This window comes from Canis lupus, chromosome 1 (assembly GCF_048164855.1).
Source record: "Canis lupus baileyi chromosome 1, mCanLup2.hap1, whole genome shotgun sequence".
Taxonomy (NCBI): Eukaryota; Metazoa; Chordata; class Mammalia; order Carnivora; family Canidae; genus Canis; species Canis lupus.
The window spans coordinates 90,841,916-90,862,666 of record NC_132838.1 but is presented as its reverse complement, the minus strand read 5'-3'; the positions used below and the strand labels follow the sequence as shown (position 1 = coordinate 90,862,666).

General features: G+C 49.4%; 1 protein-coding gene across 3 annotated transcripts; it reads right to left on the bottom strand.

Moving 5' to 3' along the window:
• Nucleotides 1-1,099: 1,099 nt before the first annotated feature.
• Nucleotides 1,100-8,105, bottom strand: DMRT2 (doublesex and mab-3 related transcription factor 2). Of its 3 annotated transcripts, XM_072839561.1 has the most exons (5): nt 7,662-8,105; nt 6,263-6,867; nt 4,740-4,842; nt 3,035-3,115; nt 2,320-2,452 (listed from the first exon to the last, which is right to left on the bottom strand). In XM_072839561.1, the coding sequence occupies exons 2-4, from the start codon at nt 6,809-6,811 to the stop codon at nt 3,060-3,062; spliced, it is 708 nt and encodes a 235-aa protein (XP_072695662.1). In that variant the 5' UTR covers nt 6,812-6,867; nt 7,662-8,105; the 3' UTR covers nt 2,320-2,452; nt 3,035-3,059. The 3 variants fall into 3 exon arrangements, with proteins under 3 accessions (XP_072695646.1, XP_072695652.1, XP_072695662.1); XM_072839545.1 differs by lacking the exon at nt 3,035-3,115 and having other exon boundaries at nt 1,100-2,452; nt 7,662-8,099; XM_072839551.1 differs by lacking the exons at nt 4,740-4,842; nt 6,263-6,867; nt 7,662-8,105 and having other exon boundaries at nt 1,100-2,452; nt 3,035-3,114.
• Between the last annotated feature and the right edge of the window lie 12,646 nt (nt 8,106-20,751).

Below are 20,751 nucleotides of genomic sequence, written 5' to 3'. Positions count from 1 at the left end.
TTTACATGAGCTCATCAGTAGCAAAATCATTTTTAAGTAATTTTAAATGTTTTCCAGAGCAAGAAAGAAAATCTTTAAGGCTGCCAAGCTTCTTGGCACATTCCACATGCCCGACGAGCAGTTTTGTTCCCTAAGTAAGGGGAGAATTGGAAGTAACAACTCACTCCATCACAAAACTAAAGGTAGGATATTTGGCTCTTGGTTTTCTGGGTCGAAATGACTGTGGCATCTTAGAATTTCATCTGAGGTTCACAGATGAGGTCTCCAGAGATAAACTGAATACTCTCATAAATGTCTTACTCTCATTTTATCAAACCTATAGAACAATAGTTATTAACATTTTATTGAGCAAAACTAGAGGGTAATAAAGAATCAAAAATGAGGGGATAGGGAGGACATGGTTAAGACTCCCGAGGCTCGTGCTGTGATAAACATCTGCAGGCTTCGGCAACTGTCAGCTGAAGCAATTTGAATAGTGATTTTTTTTTTAAGCCTTTGGCACTGGAGACGATGTGGGAGCCTCCAGCTGATACCTGGGGACCAGTGGGTCACGACTGTGCCTGCCTCTCAATGCCTGTCACCAGTCCTTAGGAAACAGTGAAATAACAGAGCTGAGAGGGCTTCACCGACTGCACCTGACAAGGGAACCTGCTCTGTGACCCCTAGCAACCTAGAAATCATAGCAAGTTCAATCTAGAAAGGAAGCTGGAGGCTCCAAATACATATCCTATCAGGAAAGGAAACCACAACTCAGCCAAAAGACATCCATCCCAAGAACTCAGGTCATCATATAAATAAGATCTTAAACTTGGCTTTCCCGCAAATTAATTCCACTTTGTCCAACCATGTAAAATCACGATTCTATAGACATGCAAATCTGTGCTGTGTTCTTCTTAAAGCTACTTTTGCCTCAGTCTCATATAGCTAAGTGCACACACCCTCTAAAATGCAAAACCAAGGCACTTTAAACTATATCCCGTGGCCCTCGGTGACCATTAAGAGCACTTGAAAATATAAAGCACCACAGAAGAATAAGGCACATACTTTATGGATACTAGTGTTTCATCTAGACAAAGACAACTAGGTACTTCTGCAAATATTGGGTCTTTGAGAAGACAGTGTCAACTTTATTGCTTTTTGAAATGCTGTGTAAAGCATGGAACTTTACAGTCTGCACATAAGCAATCTCCATCTTTACATTTAAATATATTTATGTGGTGAGAAAAGGTACATGCATATGAATAGATATCATTTTTTTAGATCATCACCATTTACATTAGAAATTTCTTTACACAAACACCTTAGCTTTTTCTTAAAAAAAAAAAAAAAAAAAAACTAGCAATGGGTAAGAACCCTCTGAGATCGCAGAAAATCCAGCTTTCCGTGCAAGCAGCCTTTCACTGAGAAACATGAGTGATGGCAGATGAAGGCCTCTTAAGAATCGACTCAACAGAAAATGACAGTGGTTCATTCACAGAGAGTTTTGTTCCAACTTGTTTGGCGACGAAAAGGTCTTTGGCGTATCTGTCTATTGTAAATGTGTACTTCTGGTTCTCCTTGACTAAACATTCTCTGTGTTTCTTAGGGGCCTCTTCAAAGGCCTCTTTGACAAATGGTGTTTTCAACTCGGGACCTGATTTGTCATTAAGAGTTTGCTGGAATAATGAGTGGAATGGATTATGTTTAAGTGGCAGAGGGTGCCTGGTGCTTTCTTTGCTGATCCTGGTTAAGATATGCCCTTGAGCTGCCAGGGGGTCCGTGTCAACGGCAGAGAAATTCCGTCTGGGTGGGGAGAAAGCAGACCTCTCGGGGATGGCCTGGTGACCCTGAAGGTCACTTCTCGAGGTCTGGACCTCCGGAGCTTGAGGCAGCACCAGCGAGGCTTCTAGTTTGGGTGGCATGATGTCATGTTCAGCTACAAGACCCTCCTGGACTCTTACTCCCTTCAGGTCCCAGCTGGCCCCAGGCTTCAGGGCCTGGACCGAGGTGGTGGTGTTTAGCAGGCACTGCTGATAGAGGAGGGTGTCGCTGATGGGGCCACACTTGGGCCAAACCAAGAATCTCGAGGAAAAAGGATACTGTCTGTACGTCGTGGCCACACTAACGTTGGAAGAGATGAGTTCCATATTCCCAGACCCCGAATACTGCATGGTGAGATCAAGGCAGGTGGGCAAAAGATTGCAGAAGTCTTTGTTTGGCGGTTCCACTGGCGTGGGGCTATAGGCACTTTTGTAGGAGTTATATTCAGGTCCGTGCACCATGCGATTGGGCAGGAACAAGGCAGCAGCTTGGGATGCTTCCAGCATCTCCCTCTCTTTATATTCTCTCTCCAGCATAATGTTCTCCAGCTCTTTATCAGCAAAGGCTCGCCTTTTCCTCATCCGGTCACTTACCGGGGGAGGTAGGGGTAAGCTCCCTCCCACATAAGTGTCTGCTGGAATGGGGCGGTAGCCTAAAACAAGCAAGTATTGCACAGGAAAAGAGATTAACATGGAGGGGAGACAACTCTGGAAATTCAGAAGGTAACAGAAACTGCAAATTGGCAGAACAAGAAAAATTTACCATTCTAAAACATTAATATTTTATACAGAAAGCAAAAGTGTAGGCTCAGTTTAAAATAGTTCTCTTTGGGGAGCAGGTGAGCCCTGTTGTAACTTTTGGTTATTGTTGTTTTGCTCTTACAGGTTTATTTACCTTCAAAGGCACTTCACTGGCTGAAACTGTAACATACTTCCCAGCCTCCTATAGTAAGAGACAAGTCTGCTCATCTTGCTTCAATCAACGCTTTCTTACTATCCGTATCATCTTTTTCCATTATTAAAAAAGATTTCGGGGCACCTGGGTGGCTCATTGGTTGAGCGTCTGCCTTTGGCTCAGATTGTGATCCTGGGGTCCTGGGATCAAGTCCTGCATCCGTCTCCCCCACAGGGAGCCTGCTTCTCCTTCTGTCTGTGTCTCTGCCTCTCTGTGTGTGGGTCTCTCATGAATAAATAAGTAAAATCTTAAAAAAAAAAAAAAAAAAAGATCTCTATACCTAAAGCTGATGGCACTGTTATTTTCTAAAGATGGTTCATTATGTACACATTGTTACAGGTGTAGAATAATCCAAGGAGAACTAGGGAAAAAGAGAAAGTTACAGCAGATTAGTGGGGAGAAAAAGAGAAGAGACTTAAGGAAACACAGAAACACAGAAAATTGAAAAGAGCTGTTAACCAGTCAAACAGACTCTGCAGTGATTTAACCAAGCCCCTCCCCCAGGCCAGCAGTAGAAACAAACAAACAAAAAGTGAACCAGGAGAAAAGAGATCGGCAGCTGTATTGAAAATAACTGATCTAAAACATTTTTCCCAAGTTCTCATCATGTTGGCCAGGTACCAAGAGCAATCATTAGCATATAAAGTCACTGCACATTTTATGCATAAGGACTAAGTTTTTTTAAAAAAACGAAGATTAGCATAACATAAATAGAATTCCTGGCAGCATAAAATACTTTGATTATTTCACTAACCCCACGCACTGGCTGCTCTCAAATTTGTTTGAAGGATCCATTGGGATGTTTGTGTTTACATAGTGACAAACCCATCGTCCTCATTTGCAAATAAAATAAAATTTGAAAATTAATGTTTCCATCTCTACCGTACGTTTTGCCAGGAAGTTATTTACTTGAATTTACTATTCCATTTGGCCCTCCCACTCCTCAAGTTGCTTTGGCACCATTTCAATTTCTCCGTGTGGTCCCTATGGCTATAAATCTGTTTACCCAGTTTGCAAACAAATTCGTTTTTAATGCATGAGAAACCATTCTAAGGTCAGAAGCATACAGTACAGGGTAAGACACGAACAAACTTTAAAACCTGTGTAGAACCAACTCCATTCAGAAGCCATATAAGAAAAAAACGAATTCAACTATCTTAAAAAAAAAAAAAAGCCTGCTTTTCAACCTGAATCTTTTGAAGAGACAGTGATTAAAACAAATATAAGCCTTCCTTTATTAAAATGATGAAAGGCAATCAATATATTATTTATCAGATCAATAAATAAATTTCAAACCCAAACAGAGGTGGTTTTAAAAATCGGCAACAATTAAGAAAAATTAATGTATCTTTAGGCTTTAGAGAACGTGAAAACGTGGTAGAGAGACAAAATTCACACTGGTAAAGTTCAACTTCAACCTCCACGTCTCTCGAGTGACATAAAACCTCTCCCACATTCCACAATCTTGACTGTCAGAAATGGTAAAGTGAGGTGTGGAATAACCGTAATTATGTAGCTAATCCAGGGAGGAATAAGGTGTCATGAAAAGGAGTGGTATTAGAGACTGGATCAGCCAGATGAGAAGTTCACCTCCTCACTGGACCTACTCTAGCTCCAGCTACAACCAAAGAATTTTTTTTTAAATTCATTTCCTTCCTCACTCCATAATCAGGTGGCAGTGGATCTTTGCACACCCCTCATGGTAGAGCAAATTGCAAAGGCACGCCATGTTAACCCCTTTAACTATGAAGCAGACACCAGCTATTGAGCAGACAGCAAAATTATCGCTGATGAAAACCTCAGGAGGTATGTGAGATCCACTTTCCTACATCCTGACTGCCTCCCTAGAGCAAAACTTCCTAAAAAAAAGCACCCTCCCCTCAAATTGCTCCTCCACAGGTTAATAAAAATGCCATATGTGTGAATAATGGGAATCCCTTAGAACTCGGTTTAAAAGGCTGAAGGGTAATTCTGCATTGCTTTACCTTCTAAAATGCTTTTGGCCAGCAAACTGGGTGCCCTGACTTGCCTCTGATACACAGCTTTGCGCTCGAAATTATTCTGCTTCCCAGAAAGCCCCTTCTTGTCCTGTAAACAGAAGAAACATAATCAACAAGGCCCTTAAAGAAATCATGGGACCGGAAGGGAATAAGAAGGGGTATCAGCAACCCTCCCCCACTAAATGTACTTATCTTCCCATCCCATGTAAAAATGATTCTAAGCAAGTTTACATCAGCACCCCTTAATTCCAGGGCTACAAGCTAGAAGCTCTGTCTGAAGCCACCAACTTCAGTCGATGGGGAGTGGGGCAGATTTTTTCTGAGGCCGCTTTGCTAAACTCGCCCCAGATTCATGGCGCAGCCAGAAGTTAGGGGACATCCCACAGGAGGGTAAAATCCACAATGGAGATCATAAAAGCCAGGCTCTGAAGGACAGCTTGGGGAGGGGGAGGGGGAGGGGGCAGCTGTGTCCCAGGCACCCAGAGGAAGAGCCGAAGCTGCCAGGGTCTGCCATTGTGCAGTGAGGTGGATCTGGTTTCTCCTCCTGCACGGCAGGTGCGATGGGGTGCAGGGAGTTGGGGGAGAGGTTTGGGAGTACCCCTCTCACAAATTGTCCCAAGTCTCGCCATAAACACCGGGAGACTGGCGTACAGGAAGACAAAACCCTCAAGGCTGCCTGGACGGGGGACTAGGGGAAACCCGACTTCCCTCCCTCCGTCACCACCAGGTCGGTGGTGTTCTGAGCGTTTCTGTGCCCAGAGTCCAGCCCAGGAGACCCCGGTGAAATGCACCCAGCAGGAGGAGGCGCAGCCCAGGGCCAAGGCCACCTGGGACGTGCCGCGCGCTCTCCGCACTCTCCGGGGCCCTGGGAAGCTAATCCGGTGGGGTCACCGCCTTCTGTGTGTGCGGTGACCCACTCCCCGGTCCCCCCTCGCCAAAAAGCAAAAGCAAAACTCTTCCCACGCCCTGAATCTGGGGGAGGGGTCCCCCGCGCAGCCCTCCCCGCGCAGGAACACGGGGAAACCTGAAATCCGGGGTTCAAGACGACCTTCACCTTGAAGAAAACCCTAGCTCCCCCCACCGCGGGGGCCCACCCACCCCGCCCCCGGCCCCGGCCCCGCCCTGGTGCCAGGCAGCAGGGATGCCTCCACCGGCTTTTGGGGCAGAAGCTTCTGCCTTCGCGACCTCGGGGGCGGGCACCTAACTTCCCGTGCCGTGTCGGTCTCCCCTGTAAACGGGCAGCGCGCCCTGCCCCGCCACAGCCGCAGCTCGGCGCGCACCACCAGCCGCGCGGCTCCTTTCCGAGACCCCGGCTCGTCCCAGGCGGCGGCGGCCGCGTCCTCCTCCGCCGCCACCGAAGTTCGCGTGAGCACAGAAAAGGGTTTTGTTTTGAAGTCTTTCCCACAAAGCTCCGGGCCGCTCTCCGGGCCTCGCTGCCCGCTTCGAGCACGTCTTCCCGCCCCCCCCCCCCGCCCCCCGCGCGGCGGCCCGGGCCCGCGGCTACGCACCTCGGTGGCCTGCTGCCTCCGGAGCGCCACCTGGGCGGCCATGACGCGCTGGCGCTCCACCACCAGCAGGCAGTTGGCGCACTGGCAGTCGCGCCAGCGGCAGAAGCGCTTGTGGCCCTTGAGGCAGGACACCACGCCGTGGTTGCGGCAGCGCGCGCACTTGGGCGTGCGGCTGAGCTTGCGCGGCTCCGCGCCGCCGCCCGCGCTGGCGCTGCGCTCCGGGGGCCCGGCGGGCGCGGGCGCGGGCGAGGGCGAGGCCTGCGGCGCGGGTGCGGGCCCCGGCGGGGGTCCCGGCGGGGGTCCCCGCGGCTGCTCCGGCCGGCCCGCCGCCCCCGCGCCCGCGCCCGCCTCCAGGCCGTCGCCCTCGTCCTCCGCGTCGTCGTCCTCGTCCTCGTCCTCGTCGTCCTCGCCGTCCCCGTCGGCCGACGGCGGGCTGGGCCCGGGCGGCGTGGGCGGCGGCGGCCCGCGGCCGTCCTCCTCCTGCTCCAGGCTCTCCACGTCGATCTCCCAGTCCCCGGCCGCCGGGCCCGCCGCGGGCCGCTCGGCCATGGCCACGGCGCTGTGCGCTTCGCGGCGGCTGCGGCCTGCGCTCGGCCCCGTGCGCTCTGCGGAGACACGAGAAGACCCCAACACGCCCCCACCGCGGTCAGGCACCGACCCCCGGCCCGCCTTCGGCCCAGGGCTCCTGGCCTACCGCCCCGGGCCCTCCCCTCCGCCCCACAGTGCCTTTCTTGTGTCTTTGCCGCCCCCCACCCCCCCCAGCCCCGAAATCCCCAGCCCAACAAGGTTTTTATCTACGGATTCAAAGTGCTCTGTGAGCACCTGACCTTAACCACAGACCTCTCTCGGGACAAGTCCCCGGCCCCGGGTAGCGCCCTGATCTCACACGCAAAAGGACTGTGTCCAGCTAGGCCGGCCTGGGCCACTTGTCAGGCGTCCCCATACCCAACTAGTATGGCCATGACGAATATGAAAACGTCGATGGGAGAGTCCTTTAGATCACAGAGGCCCTTAAGACTTCAGCGAAGTACCAGCCAAGCCTCTCAAACGCCTCTCATCCTCTTACACCACCACTAGGACCCCTTTTTGAAAGGTCTTCCCATGCTCCCCCCGCCCCAGCCCCAGCCCCAGCCCCAGCCCCAGCCCCAGCAAATGACCAACTCAAAAACTACAACTGTTCTTCTGTTCAGAGCCCAAGGACACTGGGCATGGAGCTGCAGATGCCCTTCCAGCATCGACTGCGCTTGAGCCGTGCAGGCCTTGAGCTGCGCGGTCTCCGTGTATATATATATCGGGCATGGTTTGCCTTCACAAGCAAGACGTTCAAGTAGAATTAAAAAAAGATAAGAAAGGGGGATTTTGCCCTCCCTGACACCCCGAGCAACATCACAGCACTCACCAAGACTCTGAGGCCCCGGGCTAGCAGCCGAGGCAAAGGATATCCAGCCTTGGGACCTGGCTCTCGGGCTGCTGGCTGTGCTTGCAAACAGAAATCGGGGTCGCCACACCCTGCCACGAAATCGGGGGCTGACAGCTGGAGGCCTGGAGCCCAGTGGGTGGGGGGGGGGGGGAGTAGGGCGGTGTAGGGGAGCAGGGTGGAAGAAGACGAATCAAGTCCTCAGCAGCCTCGCCCCGCACATCCCGGACTCTGCAAAGTTCTAATCGGTCCTTTGGCAGCCCCGAGCGCTTCACCTCGCTGAAGCTGCTTTCGGCTTCCTCTGGCCCACTCTGGGCGGGAAGGTTGGGCCGCCCCGGCCTGGCTCAGATCTCGGGCTTTCGGGGCGGGCGCACGCAGCCGCGCGCGGCGCAGCGCCCCTTGCTGCAATAGCCGGCCTCTGCTCCCTTTCCTAGTATTATGGGCTCGGGGCCCCGGGCTCCGCGCCCTCTAATTGGGCGGTCGTCAGGCGGTGTGCACGCTGATTGGCCCGGGCGCGCCGGCCTGGCGCTCTCCGCCTCCTCGCGCCCCTCCCGCCGCGCGGCTCCTCCAGGAAAATCCTCCCGCGCGGCGTTCGGTGCAGCCGGGTTGTCGGTCCCAACGTTACGCCCGAAGTGTGACGGCGTCAGCTGGAGTGGAGTCGCCCGTTATCTCGCGGACTATGGGAAACAGGCAAAAAAAAAAAAAAAGGCACACACACACACACTCCTAAACGCAGCGCCTTGTTCACAAGAGAAGGTAACAGTCAAGGCGGCGATCAGAAAGCCTGGTGTCCGCGTCTCCGTTATCAGCATCTCCAGTATTTCCGCGACTCGATCATTAACCCAGAGTGGGGCGCAGAGGTGAGGCCTGTCCCGGCCGGTGCACGACCGCATCCCGCTTTGTCCTGCAAAACTAAGCCGATGGTTACCTTGCACCACCGCGGCGCCAGGTTGGAGGCCGAATGCGCGGCAGATATTCGTGTGGCTAGCGCCGCTCATCCTTGAAGTGCAAAGTAGTTCCTCGTTAACTTTCATTATACCCGCGAGGCAGGCAGGTCGCCAAGTCACCTACGTCACTTACATTTCTCTCCGACCTCGATTACTCTTACAGTTGATCAGGAGAAAAACGGAAGTAGGTGCCATTAGGAGATTTAAGTGCAATATATTCACTGTAAGCATGTTTTTAAACAAAGCTGGGTTTTTTTTTTTAAGATGACTTTTGTTACTGTGCATGGATTATTTATAAAGAAAAAAAAGACTCTCTACCGTCTGCCTCAAAAAACCCTTATATGGCACACCTGGGTGGCTCAGTGGTTGAGCGTCTACCTTCGGCTCAGGGTGTGATCCCGGGGTCCTGGGATTGAGTCCCACATCGGCTTTCTGCAAGGAGCCTGCTTCTCCCTCTGCCTGGTTTCTGCCTCCCTCTGTATGTCTGTCATGAATAAATAAAAATCTTTAAAAAGAAATTCACTTACACAAATGTTTAATAGTTAAATTTCCAACATGTTGAAAGAATTAGTCCCCTACTTCAGCACTCCATTTTATTTCTTGAAATGAATTTAAAACCACTTAGACGCAAAAACAAAACAAAACAAAACAAAAAAAAACAAAAAAAAAAACACTTAGACGCCTTTCTAGTTACCCCTTTAAATAATCAATGCCTTTCCGGATCGGTTTAGGAGATAGATTGGGAAACTGAGTGCGCTGCACTGAGCACATAATAGGCCAGTGATAAATACGTGTTCAAGGAAGGAAATTGCTGAGCTGATTCTAACGTCTCTATTGTCAGAGGAGCCGGCGGAAAGAAGTTGACCAAGCTCTCTGAGTGGTGGAAAGGGGGCAGTTTAGGGATGACTCCGAAAGAGGTATTCTCAAGCCTTCCGCGGAGTTGGAAAGTTCTTCCCCGGTAACCAGACCCTGGGATTTCCCTTTGTGCTGGTGCTTCTCCACGGAGCCTCTTGAGTTGTGCTGTGAAGGAAGCAGAGACCCAATCCTGATGATTCCAGTAGGCTGCGCATTTCGCTCCGGGCGTCTCAGAGGGTAAACAGGGAGCTGTGCACGCTCAGACACGGGACAAAGCGTCCCGCAGACCCTTCGTGCCTCTCGCTTGGCACCACTAATAATACCGGTGAGTTTTATTGCCTTTTGCATAGTTTCTTATACTCATCGAAGTACATCTGTTTCCCTGCATTAGAGCGTTTGAATTCTTGACCACAGCAGAAATGTGTTCTTTTTCCCATTTTTTTCCAATGACGAAACTGAGGTTCAAAGAGGAGCCCTGGGTCACGCAGTGGTCCCCCGGAGAGCAATGGGCTGGTCGGTCTGTTCTCTGAAGTCTCAAAAACCTTCGAGGATCCCTTCACTCCCAACCACAAAGACTTACAATGGGTCCCTGTTGTTTTGTTTTGTTTTGTTTTGTTTTTGTTCCCCACTCCAGGTTTGATTTTTGTACCTCACATTATGACCGACTCTCCTGTAACAGGACCCAGCACGTCTGTATCAACCAGTCTGCGTCTATCCCTGCTAGATACGTTTCTGCATTTGCAAACACGCATTTCAGTGCTTCTCCCCTGCGACGTGAAAGTGAACTACAAACCTCCACCAGAGCTGGCTGTGTGCGTGTGCGCGTGTGTGTGCCTGCGAGGTTGGCACCCTGGGCTTTTAGTTCATTTATTGCTCTGGGGGGAGGGGGTATGAAATCATCAGTCCTTCACTAGTTACTGTGCATATTAGGAAACAAACTCCAGAAAGTAGGTTTGCTAATTTGGGGTAATAGATTGAGGGGAAGGGGGTCCAGGAAGGAACGGGAGGGCTAAGGGGCATTGAATGGCAATTTCCTAAACAGAAAATAAACCAGACAGCCCTTGAAATAGTTGGAGTCATAAAAGCTGCTACAGAAGGAGGAAACCAGAGGGATTCGTGTACAGTAAACCGTGCGGGGCCAAAGGTGGACGGGAGATGGGGGCTGGGGGTGTGGGAGGTAGGAGGACCCCAGGACGGTGGCGCCGCCGGCTTCTGGGACTCGGAGCAAACCGAGAGCGCGAGGTCCTGAGAACGTGGGTCAGCTGGATGGACGTGGAGAAGGCGGCGCTCCGGGGCTTGCTAGGGGGATTGGGCCCGCGGGGTTCAGGTGGGTGCGCCCAGGGCCGGTCCCTTCTCAGCATTTCCCCACCCCTGGCCGAATCCGGCGGGACAGCCCCCACTGAGCCCCTCAGACTTCCCGGCCCAGCTCCGTGCGTCCCGCTCCACCCCACCCCACCTGTCCTCCCACCCTCCCGCACCGCGTCCGCCTCTGGGAGGCCTGCAGCTGTAATCGCGAGCCAGTTGAATTACACTCCATTCCCTGGCCCCGAATGTCCCCCTGAGCATCACAATCCCAACAATCGCTTAGAAGTGAGGTATGTGGAAAGAGAATGGGAAAAGGATTTTTTTTTTTTTAATCTCGGGATGCGCTTCAGGAAGTCTGAGGAACTCCGATATTAAAATCCAAATTATCTCCATTTTTCTGGGAAAAATTAAAAAGGAATCTAAGGATGCACACACGGGCCAGTAAATTAAACGTGCAGAAGCAAAAGGAGTCAGAGAGCCTAGGCGCTAAGCCGATGGTTCCAGTGACCACCTGATCTTGGTCAGTTCTTTTTCCGCGCCTCAGTGGTCTCATCTGCAAGATGGGAAGAGTGGCCTTCCGCCGCGGAGCCTACACCTACTAGGAACGGCTCAATGAACGTAGGTTGGTGGATCCCGGAGGCAGCAGCGCCTGCAGCTCCGAGAGGGAGGGCCCGGCCTCCGCAAGCCTCGCAAGCTCCCCCGAAAGGGAATCCAGCTCCTTTCTCCCAGCTCCTCTCTAAAAAGGGGTCAGGCCGAGACCCGGGGACCTGTTAGGTGAGGAAACTAGAGTCCTTTGCCTGGTAAACCGACACCAAATTACCAAGTGCTAGTCGGAGTCCCTCTAATAGATGACAAAGCAGCAGCGGGGCAACGTTGCTTCTGCGGGTCTGGTTTGGGAGGAGAGGCCCCCGCGCCTCTCCCTTTGCTTCCTTCTCCCTTTCCCCCAAATCCCTCTCACCCTAACAGTTGCCCCCCCCCCCTAGTTCCGGCCCAGTTCAGACCTACCCGGTGAAGACACCCCCCTTTCGCAAGTCCAGCAGGGGAATTTGAACAACAAAGCGGAAGGGGGGGTCTTTTTCTTCTTTTTCTTGTTAAAAGCGGCTTTTTTTTTTCCTTCAAATAACCCTCCAGAAAGGAAAAGGAAAAGAGGGAGGTGTGTTTCGGGTCAGCTCGGGGATGCGTGCAGCCCGGGCGTTGCAGCTGGGCCTCCCTGCGCCCCGCCCGCTGCAGGCAGCGCCTCCCACGCGCCTGGCCACGCGGGCTTGGGGGCGACTCGAGGGCGCTTGGCTCCCCCGGCCGGCCACCTCTCGCCCGGTTCCTTGAGCCCCCGGCCGCCGCAGGGCAGCGGGCCCTGGCTGGGCGCGGGCGATCCGGCTTGGAGGCCGAGCGCCCCGGGTTTCGGAGCTGCGGGACCCCGCTTCCCATGCGGGGTCGGCCTGTCCTCTGCTGGGCGAGAGCGAAGAGCACCCTTCACCTCCTTCTGCGCCTCGCTCCCCCACCTGCAGCGACGTGGCGCTAACCCTGAACCACAGGCCGCTGTAAGATCCCCTGGCTCGGTGACCCGGCCACACTGGACCTGCATGCAGTACCTGGAACTTGTTACTTGTGTTAGTTTATGGTTGTCATTGTAACTCAGCCACCTAGCCTGCGGAAAGCCCGAGGCCGGGGGAAATTCGCCGCCTGACCTCCTCCCCACCCCTGCGGGCCCACTTTCCAGCTCCCGGGGCCTGGAGACGACGAGGCCGGGAGGAACCCTGCCCAGCACCACCAGCCTGATTCTCCAGCTCAGATCAACCTGCCGCGAGCTACCGTCAGGGGTGATGAATGACTTCTGGAGACTTTTTGGGTCTCCCCGAACTCGCTTGGCTGCAGCGAGGGATGGGCCTGGTGTCTCTGGAGATTTGAACTCGAGTCCACCTCCTCTCGCGGGCAGCTACTTTTAATACTGTATCGTCTCACAACTTTGACCGGCTGTGGATGCCGCGAAATAAATAATCCCAGATGGGATTGCAGAGATATGATTTCCCAATTTGCTTTGCGTAATCAAATATATGACCTGTCACAAGTCATGGGGCGGGGCGGGGGGGGGGCAGTTTTGGGGAGATAACTGTTCTCCCTTTCCTTGCTCTGCGTGTCCAAAAAAGCTGAACAAAAGGATAATGCGATCTGGGTTCTCATCCCTCCTCCATATGAAGCAGTGTTGAAATCACAAGCATTTGAAACCGAGAGGGACATGATTAGTCCAAGCCCCTCGTTTAACAAATACAAAGGAAAACTGAGGCTGAGAGAATCCGTGGGATTTGCTAAGGAGACTTGCAGCTACCGTGCACGGGACCAAAGGGGCCACAGTGACTTCTCTGGCTGACGATGCCTTCATACAATTAAAAAAAAAAGTGCCCTTTGCAGCGAGATCTGGAGTCTGATGCCTGAAATCTGAAGCAATCATGCCTCCCTTGCATATCTGAAGGGTCTGTCAGCCTGCCTGTCCCAACCCCCAGTCAGTATTCATGGTCCATGCTGGAAAACGTGGCTCAATTCACTGGAGGGTCATGTGGCAGCTAGGAGATGAGGCAACCACAGAACTGCTTCACTTCTCAGTACCCATTCCAAATGGTCGTCAGGGGACATATAGACTCAAGAATGATAGTGGAGCCTGGGTTCCACCCCAGGGGCAGTGCCATACTATGGAAGACAGCCATCAAAGAACATGCGGCTTGTTGCCACATCAGTAAGCCCAGTGCGCGCGCGCCCGCGCGCGCGCGCGCACACACACACAGCTCCCACTTTAGACCTCCCACCGCCCCTAGGAGGCCTCATGACTATCTGAAACAGTAAACCCTTAACCCTGAGAACCTTCCACCACCACCCCTCCCATCCCATATTGGACTTTAACATTTGGAGGGGGTAGATTTTATCCACGCTCAAATCACTCTCAATATTTTCCTGACAGTCCAACTATACCAAGGAGAGAGAAATCAAGAGAGAGACAGGAGGAAGCAAAGCAGGGAGGGGTCAGGCACTACGGTGAAAATTTAATTTCATCCATGTGTAGCAGACATTGGGCAAATTTTTTCACCTTGCTGGGCCTCAGATTCCTTGACGAAAAAGTGAAGGAGTCAAATTCAGTGCTTTCCAGATTCTCTCTCAACTCTTAAAGGCTACAACCAACTTTAACTTCTGCTGATGGGCTCATGGCTCATGGTAATAAGATCAAGGGCATGAAAAAAGTCCAAGGAGGACAAGAGGAAGAGGAGGAGGAAAAGAATTGGAAACAAACTTCAGTGCTGATTTTGACATCTTTGTGGCATTTCTGTACCACCATACTTGTAGTGTTGAGCCTGTCTAGTCAAAATGCTAGTCAAAAAATGTGAAAGCCAAACCAAAAAAATTAAAAATCTGTCAACTAGTGGAAGAGGGAAACATGGAGTAGTTGCACAAAAGAGTTAGTTCCCTAGAGCCCAGATCCAATGAGGATTCATTTGGGTGACAAAGAAGGTTCTCACAACTCATGAAGTTTCTAACTTAGGACTTTAAGCAAAAATCTACCCGGCCATTTAAACAGGCCTTTCTAGCCATGTTCTGTGTGATATGCTCATTCTGGGGTCTGAGTTTGGGCTTTGGGGAAAGCCAAACTATTTCCATTGCTGTTGGCCCTAGGCAGTCCCTCTGAAAACTGTCTCTACTGACAGGAGGGATTCCTCCTAATTTCCCCCCAGAAACATCCCTATGCTCAAGCTCCACTCCAACCTGGTAAAAGACTCTGATAAAGTAACTTGCACAGCTCAGATGTACCACAGTGTCTGTTTTGGATTCGGGGTGGGAAGGGACAGGATACAAAGAGAGCCTCAAACCGTACTTGGCTCTGTCTTTGCTTTCATGTGGATAGCAAGCAACTGTCCATATATCCCAGGGACTGAAGTGTGAGCCTGGAAGCCAGTTGGCGAAAACACAGGCTCCTCTACAAAGGACTTGATCTGCCTAAGATAGTTCTGGGATTCTTTCCGTCTGTGAAATAAGTAGTGGGGTGGAGAGGAGTAACAAGGCTCTCTAAGGATTTTCCTGTTCTATCCTTGGTTTTGCCAACTAAAGTCACCCTTAACCTTGGGGCACTTTGCTCACCCACCCTCCTAGAGGTTTCCATATGTTATTCTGCAAAATAAAAGCCCTAAAGTTGACAAATCAAAACAAATCACCTCTAAAGTTATGTCCCATATATTTTTTTATACTTCTAGGTGGGGTGAGAAAATGTGGGGGGAGGAGAAGGGGGAGCAGGGAGAGAGAAAGACCCGCTTGAGGGCGCGCCTCTTATAACAAAGTGCTACATAAACTTTAAGAGCCCGGAGAAAATATTCTCTTTGAAAACGCTGACCCCACAGAGTAGGCCGGTTTTTTAAAGGAGAGTGATGAGCAGTTCCAAGGGGGCAAGAAAGGGGGAGATGTCACTTGCTTCCTGCTGATTTAACGCGACGGGAGCACAGGTGCAAGACACTCCGGTCCCCTCCTCCGGGCCACCAGCCCACCCCCTCCCCCGTGCCTTGGCCCTCCACCCCTGCCCCTTCTTTCGCAGAAAAATTTATTGGCGAGGTGAGGCCGGGCTAACAAAAGTCTATCCCTGGGCGCTTTGGGCTCCACAAGAATGCTTTGATCCTCTCCCAGGGTCTTGTGGTCCCCAGGCGATTGCATTGCCAACCGCCTGCGACCCCCGGGGCCGGCTCGCTGCTCCGGGGCAGTTGTGCAGGTTCGTGCTCCCTGCGACAAGAGGCCGCGCGGGGGCGCTGTGGCGCGGACACGCAGACCTGAGACCCAGCGGGTGACCTGGGTGACCAGGTGACCCAGGTGACTGGGATCCGGGCCTCAGAACCAAGCAGCACCCGCACACCTGCGCCCCCGCCGCGTTACATCCTCAACCCCCTCCAGCTCTTCCAGGAGGGGCTGTGGTCCTAGCCAACAGTGGAGGGTCTGGAACTTTGAAGGGCCACTGGCAGAGGAAAGGAAGGCCGTGGGGGTCATTTGCTTCCCTGGGGGCTCTGGTTCCTCTCCTTCCAGCCTTTAAAAGTCTACTCTAACAACAGATTCCTGGGAGGATTTTGCCAAGAAGGAAAGGAGAAGAAAGAATCGCAGTTATTGAAGGTCCAGGTCGGGTTCTGTGCTGGACGGACCCTTCCCACACGGCATTCCTGACTTGTCCACAGCTCTTCCTTTTACATTTAAGGGGAGCCAGTTCCCAGGGGCTGTACGGGTCGGGAGCACAGGGTGAGGACAACAGAAGCCAGGTCTGAATTTGAAGCCGCCCATTCTAGCAGGCTCCCCACCTGGAGCTAGCCAGAGAGGCCCTAATGAAAAGGGACCTAGATCCCAGGTGTTTCTGCAGGAAACCAGACCCTCCACGTGTCCATGCCCCCCACCCTGTTTTTTCTTCCAGGAGAAGTCAATTTGATCCCCACAAACACTAATTGGGCAAGGCCTCTTCTCAGAACTGCCCCAGCCCATACCACCGCCTCGTCCTTCCCTCCCCTACTCTCCTGACTCATCTTTGCAAATCTCTCCCTGCAGACATTACCCACAACCCCCCGAAGGAGCAAAGAGCATTTTCAGTGAGAAACAGATTTTCAGAATTTTACTTTGTAGCCAGTGAGGAGGACTGAAGTTTGGCAATAGGAAATGACCCAAGATATCCACAGAATGCAAACATTACAGAAAGCCGTGGAGACCAGCACCCGCTCTGAAAGCACAGAAGACCCAAAATCATTTCTGGGACCCTTGAGAAGTTTTGAACAAGTCACGTAAACTGTCTAAGCCTCAACTGCTCATTTGTAAAATGGGGATAATAAATATTTTCCCTTGCCTTTATCAGTGGTTTCCTAAGTTCAGAAAAAATTGGGAATCTTTGAAAATCATGAAGCATTTTGAGCATAAGAGGTATTAATGAGGTCCCTCCCCCACCCCTTGTCTTATTTTGCTCACTTACAAATCAGGAACATCATGCCCTGGATAGCAAGTTGATAAGATCAAATAAGCTGCTATTCTGTCACAGGCCACAGAGGGAAATAACAGGTACTGTTTTATTAATGATTTTTAAAGCAATGCCCTTCTCGCATTAAGTAAGCTACCATTATATTCCTTCATCCACCACATAAAAAAATCCAGTGCCTTACCTCTCTTGTGGCCAACAGGGAACCAAGCTATCAAATGTTTACAAAGACTTCTTTACCCCTGCCGAAGCATTGAGGAAGAAATAGTACTCCCATTTTGAAAAACAGAGGAGATGCAGAAAGATAATAAAACCTGGCTAAATAAACAGGTTGACCCATATACTTTTCATTTCTCTTCCAAAGAAACTTTGAGCTGCTGTGCAGGAAAGAATAGGTTCATCTTCCACTCTCTCATCTCAAACTGCTAAGGCTGGTTTCCAGCAGGAACTATACGCTGAGCTGTTTTATTTCCCTTTCTCTCACTTATACTTTTAATAATGAAAAATTTAAACAGTACACAAAAGCAGGCTGAACAGTAAAATATCCATTAGTATAATCCAATTTATAATATCCATGCTATCTATATCTTCATTAACCAGAGTTAGCAGTTGTCATGGGCCGCTCTTTCTGCCCCTCCTTGCTCAGAAGATGCTTGAGAAAGTCTACTGCATTTTTGTCCATGAAAGCTGCAGCCCCACTGGCTGAATTGGATTACCAAATGGGTGGAATTTTTCAGGGCTCAGATCTGATACCTCCTACAATTCGCAACCTTGTGACAAATCATTCTAGCGAAATACTCATTAGTTGAGCAGGTGGCTTGATGCCAGTGGACTGGGCACAGAGACACCAGTGGCAGGAGTGAATCATGGCTCTAGTTTCTAGAGTCTAGAAACTGAATTCAGTGCAGCCTGATTTTCTAACCAACTCGAAGGTGTTCTTCTGAAACACACAGTAATTACTCCCTCAAAGGTTTAGGTTTGTTAGCTTTGTAAAGGCCTGAAAGTAGTTCCTTTTTTTTTTTTTAATTTTTATTTATTTGTGATAGTCACACACAGAGAGAGAGAGAGAGAGGCAGAGACATAGGCAGAGGGAGAAGCAGGCTCCATGCTCCATGCACTGGGAGCCCGACGTGGGATTCGATCCCGGGTCTCCAGGATCGCGCCCTGGGCCAAAGGCAGGCGCCAAATCGCTGCGCCACCGAGGGACCCCGAAAGTAGTTCTTCTACAGAAAGTTTACCTCCTCCTTGAATTTGGAACTAGGCACCTGCTTGGCTCCTCCCCACTCAGGGAACTTTATTCCACCCACTAATAAAAACCCCTCCTGAGCCCAACCAAAGACATCTTTACCTGCACTGCTTTACATAAACAGACAACCTCCCAGGGTCTCAAAGAACAGGGGTTTTGTTGTTGTTTTCTTCTCTACAATGCTTTTCTTCCCACTTGCCCAGTGCATGCAGACATTTATACACTTAACTTTCATCTACTAAAGAGTTACAAAGTCAGTAGACTCCACTTATCTTTTCCAAAAGAATGAGATCTGGCCTCAGTCCACAGTCCAATATATGAAAGCACATAATCAAGTTCCAGTTATGGCACTCTCTATAGTATTCCCAGATGCTCCACGTCATTTGGCAAATCTATAATGTAATAAATATTGATGGCTCCCTTACATGTGGTGTTAAGATTCACTCAGCCAAATATTTCTTTTCTGCACTCTTTAAAAAATATGTCACTAGAGTTGTCGTCCTGAAATTTGTTTGTACTCTGGCAGCTTTATTTAAATGTCAACCAGATGCAGAGTTTCACTGTAATATTTTCCTTTTGTTTTTATTTGTCTCTGTGGATTACTGGTGTTTGAAAACTTTTTTCTTAAATCTTCCTAACATGCTGGTTCCTGACTAAAGATAAAAAAAACTTTTTTTTTATATCAATGAACTTTCTTGCTCAACATGTTTTCATTGTCCTTTCTGACTACAGGATCACAGTTGCTGAATTTCAAACATTGTTCAAGTCAAGACACAAGTAGAGTAACCGCCTAATTGAGTGTAGCTAAAAGTTACTGGAATGATGACTTTCGCACCACAGAAGGGACCTGTCAATTACAACCTTTTCCCCCTCCACATTCAGCTACACACATGCCTTCATTCAAAGCCCTGTTTTCACTCCTTTCCAAAAATATTATCCTTCTGGGGAGAAATTTTTCACGCATAAACTCCGCTCAACCAATGACTTGTTTTAAAGACAAGCCTAAGAACACCAATTCTTAGCTATTTGAGAGAGGTAACACATACATTGGGTTTTCAAACCTGAATTTATGGATGTTGATAATTAAAAACTGAAAGAGGAGAAAAATCCATGCATTTAGCCTGCCATGAGAAAGACTCTTGAGTCCTTTGGAGCTTACCAAATACTTCATAATAGCAAAAAGTGGTTTAAAAATCATTTTAACCTTCTGCATTTAGTCCTTCTGCAACAGGACAAAAGGACTTCCATTTTTCTCACGTTCCATAATTGTAAGCATTCATTGCTACGGGGGCATACATATTTGGTAGGCTCAGATAAATAGCTGTAATTTTGTTATCGCTGCTACAGGAAAGGTTTCTGTTGGTTTTCTTTTTTTAATAACTCCTCTGTTAAAAAAAAAAAAAGCAAAGGGAAATAAAAGAAACACTGATCATCCTGTGCAGGACCCAGAAAATAAGTATCAGGAAATTTTTAGAGTATCCAGTTTAAAATCCAAATTGTGTATCAATGATATTTTCTAGAAAGATTAATTCTTAAGTGTGGAATTTTATCTAGAAATTTTGAGAAATTTACATCATAATGACATTAACCCCACATTTGTGTTTGAATGTTCATAAAGCATTTAAGTTTTAATAACCAAATGTTTGATACTTGATATAAATTAGAAATAGAATTTACAGGCTTTCTAAAAGTATGATTTGCTTTCACTTCCATGTAAAAACGATAAAGCTAATTAAACTGATGTGAAAAATATCTGTTGGTGCATGATTTGGGGAAGAAGACTTACCTCAGAGGTGCTAACCATTTTATTTCTATTTCCCATTGCTTGCAAAATTTAAATGAAAACAACCAAAGGAGGCTACTTTAAATTACTCAATAATTACAGTACTCTCACAAAGGAAGTTGGGAATGCAATTTATCATGTTCACTGGAGTTATTCAGCAGTGACAGGCAAGAGATTTCTCATGTGATGCCGCTTACTTTATGCTACTGTGTTATATGATAGCCATCCTCAGGGACCATGGGCCCAGTCCTACCTTGGTTTTGAGTCTCATCCAACCAAGAAGTAATTAATCTCAATCCAAGTCAGCCCTACTAAGCTTCAGTGGAGTCATGGTGAAATTTGGGGCAGCTGTTTACAGAAAAACAAGAATGGAAGGAAAAGCCACCCATTACCCTCTACCATTCATTGCCTCCGTGAAAGCAGATCTTAATGGGCTTTCAAAGGCATTTCTGTGAATCCATTTATTTTTCCACTCTACTTACATTCTGATCACCCAATCTACTTAATACTGAAAAACTTTGAAAGAGCTTCCTTCTTTTGTACGCAGTGATTTCTTTTTTACTTATCTGCCAATGAAAGTATAAGAATTTCCGGGCCATATGTGATGGCTGTCCTGAATTCCAAGTCATAGCTACATCATTCTAATGTGTGTGAGAAATAAAATTCTATCCATCGCATAGGCTGTTACTAAAAGAACACTTGGAAGACATTTGAGGCCACAAGCTATGAATTCAGAGACTCAGACTGTTCTGCTTCTACCACACGGGTTCCAGAACTCAGGGAGCAGACCATGTCTCCAAACAGACATGAACAGACAATTCTTACAGGTATAAGCAGTAGTCCATTAACCTGATAGGGCCTCAGCGACCAGTACAACATTTGTTTAATGCCATTGTTGTGCCTTGCCAGTGGGGCAGTATTAGCTAAACCCAACTGTGAGTCCTGCATAAGTCAGCTGAAACAGT